General features: G+C 43.2%; 1 protein-coding gene across 1 annotated transcript in view; it reads left to right on the top strand.

Annotated features, from left to right (window-relative positions):
* The window catches only part of PIGU (phosphatidylinositol glycan anchor biosynthesis class U), a 21,149-nt gene extending 16,300 nt beyond the window's left edge, over positions 1-4,849 (top strand). Inside the window, exons 7-12 of the mRNA XM_018556179.1 lie at positions 322-419; positions 496-650; positions 910-1,053; positions 1,414-1,538; positions 3,086-3,228; positions 4,386-4,849. Of these exons, the coding sequence (XP_018411681.1) occupies positions 322-419; positions 496-650; positions 910-1,053; positions 1,414-1,538; positions 3,086-3,228; positions 4,386-4,499 (779 nt within the window). The 3' untranslated portion in view covers positions 4,500-4,849. The remainder of the gene's footprint in view (positions 1-321; positions 420-495; positions 651-909; positions 1,054-1,413; positions 1,539-3,085; positions 3,229-4,385) is intronic.
* Positions 4,850-9,931: the final 5,082 nt, after the last annotated feature.

Below are 9,931 nucleotides of genomic sequence, written 5' to 3'. Positions count from 1 at the left end.
CCCCCCTCTTTTTAAAAAAAAACAAAAACAAAAAAGGGGGGGGGGGGGGGTGTTGAGAAGTCACCCAGCACACAGAGCATGGGCATAGGTTACAAGTTCTACAATCCCAGTCTGTGCCAGGTGACTTTTATGAAAGATTGTGGAAGATGGGAGACGCTAGGTACAATGAGAGAGTCACTCTCTCAATAGATGGGCACTTGGTGTACTTGAAGAAATGATTTGTGCCTGATGATGTTGGTGACAGTTGCCTAGCAGTAGATACTTTTGTTATGTGCTAGAAAGGTTACTAACTTGTGGTCATTTTTTGTGTGTTTTTTTTAGGTAGTCCGCTTCTTAGCGCTGTGTTCCTGTCACTGGCTACATACCAGTCCCTCTACCCAATCACAATGTTTACTCCTGCACTCCTCTATCTACTGCAGGTACCTAATAATAGCATTATACCCCTAATGGCACATGCAAATTGAGCTGGTCCTGACATGTTTTGTTTCTTTTTAGAGACAGTTCATTCCAGTGAAGATGTCCAGTAGTGGTTTCTGGCTTTTCACTTTTCAGTATTCATCGCTGTACCTGGGTTGCCTCACGGTTTTAATTTGCCATTCCTTCTTTTTGCTGAACTCCTGGGACTTCATCCACTCCATTTACGGCTTTATGTGAGCATCATTTTTTATTTACCTAGCAGTAGCTAATGTATATAAGACATTCTCCGATCTAGAATTAGCATGGCATATGTGCAAAGTGTACAAGGGCTGCTACCGTTGGTGTTTTAGGGTTGCACTGGGTGACAGGGCGGGTGAAGGTTTCCTTTGCATCTGATGGCCATTTAGTGTCTATGGGCAGCTTATTGTAGAGAATGATGACAAAAATACATGATGTGTATGTGATCTTTGTCTTTTGTGTCCACCGTTTTAGACTCTCTGTCCCAGATTTGACTCCAAATATTGGTTTGTTTTGGTACTTCTTTGCGGAGATGTTTGAACACTTCAGCCTATTCTTCGTGTGCGTCTTCCAGATCAATGTGTTCTTTTACACTGTGCCACTGACCATCAAGTTAAAGTAAGTTACTGACAGTTTACTCATTCTTTACAGTTAGAACTTATCAGAGGCCACTGGGAACCTGGTCTGCCCATCTCAAGCTTATTGTGAGTCTTGTTCACATAAAATGTGGGCTCTTTTATTTGGCACCAGGGATCAGCTCAGGTTAGGGCAGAAAGAGCTTCCTTCCATTTTGGGAGGAGCTCAGGTTCCATCCAAACCTGAGGTCTTTGGTACTTGACACCCACATCAAGTGATGAGTCTAGATTACTATTTACACATTTGCTGACTGTCTTTCTTGATGCCCATTGATCAATGTAGAAAACGATTTCCTAATTTGCGAGATGATCTCACAATTGTTTCTATTGATTATTATTTTAGAGAGCATCCCATGTTCCTGATGTTTGTACAGCTGGCCATTATCTGCATCTTCAAGTCATACCCCTCAGTGGGAGACGTGGCACTCTACATGGCTCTGCTTCCTATGTGGGCCCACCTGTCCAGATGTAAGTCTCCGATAAGCTTGCTGCAATCTTAAAGCTGAATTCTAGGCAAACGATTGAATACACAGATTTCATACATCTAAGGGAGCTAATTTGTATTTCTCTGCATCCAGTCCTGGGGTTTATACAGCTCTGTCACACAGCACAGCCCTGTTTGTCAGAGCAGGAAACCTGATTTTTCTCTGCTGCAGTTAAGTAACACTTACAGGTTTTGCTACTCCTTACCCCCACGCCCGGTGCAGCAAACAGCTGTGTGTGTGAGCTGAGTGCAGGCAGATGATTGACTGCACCTTCAGCCAATCGGCTCGTGCGTAGTAACCGGCCAGACGTTGCATCGTGACGCGCAGGTTTATACGTGCAAGCCAATTGGCTGAAGATGACATTTTTCATCTCGGCACACTCAGCTATGTAAGCTCTCGCAAGCTGACATACCGGGCAGAAAATGACATGACACTGCTCCGTGCTCCTTCACAGTGTGTCGCAGCCTTTAAGCAGGTTCCATAGATCTTCATTAGACATGAGGACGCTAACGGCATAAATGAGCACTTAACTACTTAGCGTAGTTTTTGGTTTGCCCTGAGATGATCCTTAATGAATGTGCTTGAGGAAGAACTTTTTTAGACAGTCTGTGTCGCCTCGCACCAACATTTCATGTCCTAATGTTTATTTCTAAGGCTATCATTTTGTAACCTAAAATGTTTTTCCACTAGAGTCTTAGGAATCCTGTATTTTTCAGAGTATGAAGATTGTGTGCACAGTGTATTGTAAATACAGTGTAAGTGCCCTAAGAGAGCTCTCAGCTTCTCGATGTAGAGGAATTTGTATTACGCTGCATTACTCAATACAGTAAACCACCATCCCATAGATCCACTTAAACCCCATTTAGATTCCTCTTGTAAGCTGGTTCAGAGTTTACACAGAGTGAAAGAACTCCAGGCCATTTAAAAGCTTTCCTTTCAGTAGGGCTACCCCGACATTGCAAGGGTTAAGTGCTTGCTTTGTCTAGAGGGCTCAAACAAAGCAGATTTACTCACCTGATCCTCGGTCCAGCAGCAGCCAGCACTCACCTCTCTCTCCCTCTACTCTGGCTGTAGAATGTCCCTTGACATCCTCACATCTAGTGCAAGTCAATGCATTAGCCGTGATGATGTCAGCGGTTCTTAGACCACCAAAGCCCAGGGCGGAAGAGGCTGCGGAGACCGGTCCAGCCTGGCAGGATGCAGAATCGGGTGAATATCTTCTTTCTGCCATCCCCTAGAGGAAAATGAGCACTTACCCCTTGCAGTGCTGGGGTAGCTCCACTGTAAGGGTAACGTTTTAAAATGCCAGGAGTTTTTTTTTATTATTTAAATCCCCTCCTTCATGACAGTTCATGGACCTGGTGATTGGCTGTTTAAATGTCTAAACCTACTGAACAGATATAGGATTGGGAAAATTCATCTTTTGAAATGAATAAGCAAAATAGTTCCCATTATATTGTGTATTATATCTCTGTGTATATATGTTTTTAATTTCATTGTTGCTCTCTTTTTGTTTTTTTTCTCTCTCAGTTCTGCGAAATATCTTCATTGTCTCCTGCATGCTGGTGGTGTGTTCGCTACTCTTTCCAGTTCTTTGGCACTTGTGGATATATGCGGGCAGTGCCAACTCAAACTTCTTCTATGCCATCACGCTGGCATTTAATGTGGGCCAGGTAAGTTGTCAAGGAACATAGTCATGGTTTTAGCCTCATAATTTTAGGTTGGCGTCACACCAGCAAGCCTTGTTTTTTCACCTAAGTGTCAGCTGGACATTCTACCAGGTGGAACAAATGGTAGAAAGTGCACCCAAGTGCTGTCAGGCATTGAGTTCTCCCAACTTCATCTAGATGTGCTTAAGCAGTCCATAGCTGTCTAGCATTGGCTGATTCCTGCTCAATTGGGCTACATTTGAGCCATGAATGGCTTTTCAAGCACCACCCTGCTCAACAAAAGTTCATTTAAAAATTGACGGAGCTGGGTGGAAAATTATCGGGCCAACAGTCACTGCATTCTATGATATTTGGACCCTGTTTGGCAGCACCATTGTATTTAGACAGCCAGAAGTGTCACTGAGCCTGAGAAATTGAGCCATATAAGACTACTGCAGAGCCAGTATGCACCAGTATATGCAGCACCCATATGAACAGAGAGTTCCACCAAGCCAGTTTTTACCAATGAGATAATAGGCTGCTTGGTTTTTCTTAAAGACCATGGAAAAACAGAGGCTGTCATTGCTGACCTCCGTCTGAAAATGTTAATTTCCTAACTGAACTTGGCTGTAGTGTGTCTGAATTACAAACCCGTATAAATATGAAGAAGTCACTCACACTGAAACCCGTTTGGTCCCTTCATCAGGCAAAACACTCTTTGTATGCCTGATGAAGGGGCCAAACGGGTTCCGAAACGTCGCCATGTTGTGACACTACAGAGGTCAATAAAATATTGACTGAACTTGAGCTGGAGAGCGAGTGACTTCATATTTATACTGATTTGCAGAGGCATCCGTGATCGCTTGGCACCCACCCGATACTTGAGGGTATTATCCGGTCAAGTGTGCGATGGGTTTCTTTTGATTATTGAATTACAATCCCCACAGCAGCAAGTAAGTCCGAATCCCTTATTAATACTGGCTCCAGGTCAGTGATTTAGACAGTATCAAAGCCAAAGAATGAACATGACAGCCATGCAACTAGAATTTTCCAAAGGAGTAGTCCGCAATGGCAGCTCCTATGGTAGGAAAGGCACAAAATCAGTAGAATCATTTTCAGCTTTACTGTTCTCACCCCCAGTGTAAAGTATTTTTCACACCCTTGTATTATCTTCCCTTCAGATTCTACTGGTGTCCGATTACTTTTATGCCTTCCTTCGGAGAGAGTACCACCTCCATCACGGCTTGTATTTAACCAAGAAAGATGGAACGGAAGCCACTCTCGTCCTAAAATAAAGTCATGGAGGGACTTTGAATGTACAAGAGCAGGGCAGTGGCTTGATGGAAGGCAGCGCCTCCTATGGAGCAGAGAGACACAGCTCAAGCCTGTCCCTCCGCAATATTCTACAAGACAAGCAAGAGGACTCTTTATTACTACTTTTTAACAGTACAGTGATTTTTGACAAGGTTAATCGACCTGGATCTCATCCTGTGCCCTTCTAACAAACATGTTGCAATACGATTCTTTGCTGAGCATGAAGCACTGATGAGGGGAAAAAAAAAACGAAGACAGATGGTATTAATGGAAAAGGGCAAGTAGACAGCCGAAAAGCAGGCGTGTTCATTTGTTCAGTATGACGCCTGTTTCTTGTGACAAACTGCTTACCAATGGGGAATCCTATTGATGCAATACAATACAATGCAGCATGTTTGGGTTGAAGGCCGATTGGTACTTGTTGCTGCAAGGAGGCACCCAGTGATGTTATCTGCAAGTCTTTTCTGCAGTCAGTTTGCTCAAACCCAGATTCCCATCTTTCATATTACTTTTATCACTGCACTGTTTTTTTTGTTTTTGTTTTTGTTTTTTTTACTCTTGTAAAATGGCAACACAGCATTAAAAACTACCCTTGCGTTGGGGCTCCCCCCTCCACCGCAAGGGTTAAATTCTAATTTTTGTCTAGGGAAGCGTTAAAAAGGTGTTTTACTTGCCTTATTCCTTGCAACTGCGACCGGCCCCATGGATCCACTTCTTTTTAGCACTCCATGGGTCGCACTTTGACGCCATCACTTTCAAGGCAGGGCCAACAAATGTTTCTGAGCCTTTTGTATTGTTTTTCTTTAAAGAAAGCCGATGCAGGAAGAAAGCAGATTCACTTGTGTCCACCTTACCAGCTGCTTGCACTTGTCTCCGACCAATTACTCACCGCTGGGAACAATCAGGGGAAGCCCTTTGTGAGCTCTAAAGGTGCACATACACTGCACGATTCTCGTACGAGAATCGCTGGAAATCCCGCGATCGGCCGAGAATCGTGCAGTGTGCGGCCTTGCGATGATCGCAAATACGATCTGCCTGTCCAAGATGGGCAGATCGTACGTTTTTTTTACACTAAGGTCTTGCGAAGGTTGTAAAGTGTATGGGCACCTTAAAGCTGACAATTATCTGCAGATTGTGGTCAGATGAAAAAAGTGCAACAGATTGGCCCAGGTGGAGATTACTCCTTCCACACAGTTAAGTGTAGATGGAGGAATCTGTTGCACCTTTTCCATCTGACCACAGAAAATCTGCAGATAATTGTAAGGTGTATGGCCAGCTTAAGTTGTAACTTGGATCCTATACAAAGCTAAAATCTATGCTTGCCCCATTTCAGCAGCCAGTCACCAAGAACCTGCACATGGAAGGAAGGGAGTCACATGATCTTTCTACCTAGAGGTAGCATTTGTTTTCTTTGCTCCTAGCAGGTGAGCAAAGGAATGATAAGATAAGGAGCTGCCTGGGGCCACTATACCAGTCATTATACTGCTATGCCTTGTATTTGAAAAACCCAGGTTTACTTCAAAGGGTAACTTTTGCTTTTAGAAAAACTAATATCCCCTTTCACCTCACCTTCCCCATCAAATCTGCCAATAGAACTACAGAGCTTAGAGCCAGTAGTGTTCCGTTGGTGCACTGATCTATTGCATTGGCATCCTGGGAGCCATTTTTCATTATGGTCGGGGCCTACAACATGCACAACATTTTCTCTAGATTTACACACTATCATCGCACTATGTGTTACTGCACACTGTATTTGCATCAATTCATTTTGCAAATTTATATTTCTACAGGGCTTTCTTCCTGAAGACTTAAATTGGTTGTTGGGGCAGAGGGACGGTGAGGCAGCCATCTTGGGCACCATCAGTAGAATATCATACAAGGGCCAATTTTAGATAGGAGGCAGTAACCTACCTACCACTATGTCTTTGAAGTAGGAAACCTGAGTACATGGAGGAAAGCCACACAAACACTAAGAGAACATCCAAACTCCATGCAGATAATGTCCTGGCTGGAATTGGAACTGCCGACTCCAGTGCTGCAAGGCAGGCGAGGTAACCACTAAGCTAATACACCCAAAACAAACATTTTTTTCTCCCGGTGCAATGCACCACAACGCACTAGTGTGTTGCCTCCTACTCTATAGTGCTATTTACAGTGAATGGCACTGAACTTGGGGGCATAAGTTGATGCGCTTGAAAATGCCTATTACTGCAATGCAATAGTCTGCATGGACCCTTTACAGCAAACCCGCAAACAGTGAAGACTGCCCAGACAAACCAGAGCTGGCCATGGCAGCAAGAATGTCTTCATCTTAATCTGTAGTTCTATAGGCAGTTTTGTTGAGTGTTGGAAAATACAGTTACCCTTTAAAGTAAAACTGCACAGGGATTACATGACAAGATATAGGACAATGGTTAAACACAGGCACATAGAGGTAACTTTATTCCCTTTCCTCTGTGCCCCAAAAACCCCAAGGTCCATGGACTCTGTGGATTTGGAGCTCTGCCTCACATCTTGGTGTAATGCACTGGCTCCTGTAATAAGAAGCTTGCGTTACAGAGGGGCATGCCAGAACTTTGAGTCCAAATTTACATATTGAGCCTGTCCCGGGTCTGGTAGCTTCTGAGGCACATTGGAGTAAGCATAGGCCATGTTCAGGCAACTCCTAGCTGCCTAATTTAACTTTCAATCTCATAATGTATTTAATCTTAGCAATTGAAATGTGACTGCAGGCTCCTGATTGAATTAACTAAATGATATGACAAAATGAACTTGTCCACTCCTGCTCTAATGCTGGCTCCAGTTCTAGAAAACTGTTCAATAGTAATCAGATCAGTGAACTTACAATGTGTAATGTTCTAGAGCTATACAAAGGAAACAGGCAGTCTACCCAAAAACTGTACAAAGCAGAGGGCAGGAAGTTGAATGGCACAGGTTGGTTATAGCTTGATGGTCGTTTAGTGGCAAGACCTGTGTGTGTGTGTAAGTTCCCAGGTCTGCTTAAAAGGGGTTTCACCCTTCCAGCTCCATGCTGTAGAATGCTGCAAGTGGAGAGAAATTCTGGTGGGAAGATCTATGCTAAATGACCAATATTTTGTGGACACCTGCCCATCACACCTACCTATAGAGCCAACAGCCATTTTACATTGTGCACCTCCAACCTTGTGGTAACAGTTTATGGCGTACCTTTTTTGTTTAAGCATGACTGTGCCCCTGTGCACAAAGCCAGTGTCAAAAAGAGATGGTTTGAGGAGTTTTGCGTTTAGGGACTCAAGTGTCCTGTCGCCTGCACAGAGCCCTGACCATAGGACCATAGCCTTACTAAGTACTTTTAGGATAATTTGGAATCTTCTCTCCCAGCAGCCATATCTGCTGGAACCCAGAACTTCTCTTCCAGCAGCCATATCTGATCTTTTGGTTGAATGGACACAAATTCCTACAGACATGCTCTTAGATATTGCGGAAAGCCTTCCTAGTAGCATGGAGGCTCTTCTAGTGGGAAGGCAACTCATTAATGCCAATGGTTTTGTTATAGGATTGAAGCAAGTTCATATGATCAGGTGCCCACCAACGTTTGGCCATATAGTGTAGCTTCTTGCAACTTACCCTTTAAATGGCCAAAAGTGTGCAAAAATATATCTGCTTTGCAGAATCCATGTCTGTAAAGAAACGGAGAAAGCTAGAATTGGATATTTGCTCTGCTGCCTATAGGTTTGCCGCCTGCCATTGTGGACTAAAGGAAAAGTCATTTATATTAGCTACGTGCCTACAGTAGCTGTCTCCCCATGCTCTGTCTGTACTTGGTGCAGCTGAAATATTCCTGGCTGGTACAACCATTAAACAACATGGCGCTTGCCATCGGAGGTCATTCAGAACCAGCTTTGAATGAAAGGTGGTACAACATATTTATCAGTGATAGGCCCCGACTGGTCAGTCATTGGTACTGATTGGAATTGGTTCCAGTAGATTTTAAAAGAAGACTACAAGCGGTGCCAATTCTCCCAGAACAAATGTCCCCATGTTGTCCCACCCATGCCATGGTTTATTTTGGTATTAAAGGTATAGACCACGTATAAATCTATATTATAGTTTTGGGTAGCTGCTGATGGACTGACTCAGCCACCTGCGTATATCTGTCTGAATGAAGAAGTTCTCAATACTGGATACCATGGAAACGATAAAGAGCCAGTAGAAGATTCCACCCATTGGGCGTACTCATACCTAAAGTCTCTGTCGTGGGTAGAGGCAAACTTTAAAGCAGGGATAATGTAAAAAGCCTTTCCTGGTTCTAGAACATTCTACACTGACAGTATGGGTGTATTTGCTGATAAAACATGTATCGATTTTTGCATTGATTTTGCCACAGAACAATTGCATTCTCCACTTTCCGATCTCAATTAATGGCATGCTGATCCTCACAGTGCGCATATAGATCCTCAGCAGATTTTGACGCCTGTTCCAGACCATTCCAGAGCCTCTTCCAATAAGCCAATTGGATCATAACCGGCTAATTGCATAGTAATAATATCAGGGCAAAAGGGAACCTGTCATTATTTTTTTCACAGCCAGAGCTGTCAACCATTTCCACCATTGTCTGATTCCCAGTAGAAGTGTTTGCTCTGGAGCAGGCATATAGTTCTCAGTGAATGACAGCCATTGCTGACCACCTTCTGAAAATGCTAATTGTCTGGCCGTTATGCTTTAATACTTTGAGTCACTGACCTTAATCAGGTGTGCAGATCGGGAGGGTCAGAAATCCTTATCTGCATGTTTATTCTGTTCGTGGTTAACAAAGTCAGGAACTAGCTTTGCATGAAGGAGTGCCTAGTATTGACAGCCTCTGTGGATCTCTCATGACAGGTTTCCTTTAAGCAGTTGGAAAGCTTTGTAGGGTTCTTTGGGATTGATTATTCTCAGTCAGGAATGTTGAGATTCCTCGATGGCTCTAATCAATCTGAGAAACATTTTATCAGTAATGGATATTGCTATCCTCTCTCCCAGGACCCTGCAGAGAACATCCTGTGATAAATTGAGAGCTTGGTCATGTGGCTTTGACAGATCGTGTGACCCGGCTTTCTTTTTTTCCATTCTGACTCCAAAAGTCTGGAGTGTCTAGTTCTGCTGATGAATATTTTGGCACCCTGTGAGGACATTGGTACTGTTGCCACTGGAAAATGCTTGTCATACTTTTTTTTTTCTTGACTTTTTTTTTTTTAAAAGAGATGTTCATCTGTATGCACTGTAATGTTTGACATTTGTTTGATTTTATTTATATGTGGGATGTGGGACCTGAATAAAGATGACTGTGAGGGCAGACTCTTTATTTGCGTTAACATTATTTTGAGTGGCTAGTCATTATTATTATTATTATTATTATATAGGATTTATATAGTGCCAACAGTTTGCACAGCGC

Source organism: Nanorana parkeri, unplaced genomic scaffold, assembly GCF_000935625.1.
Source record: "Nanorana parkeri isolate BGI_ZX_2015 unplaced genomic scaffold, ASM93562v1 scaffold227, whole genome shotgun sequence".
Lineage (NCBI taxonomy): Eukaryota > Metazoa > Chordata > Amphibia > Anura > Dicroglossidae > Nanorana > Nanorana parkeri.
The sequence above is the reverse complement of the archived record's forward strand: the minus strand, read 5'-3'. Positions and strand labels throughout refer to the sequence as shown.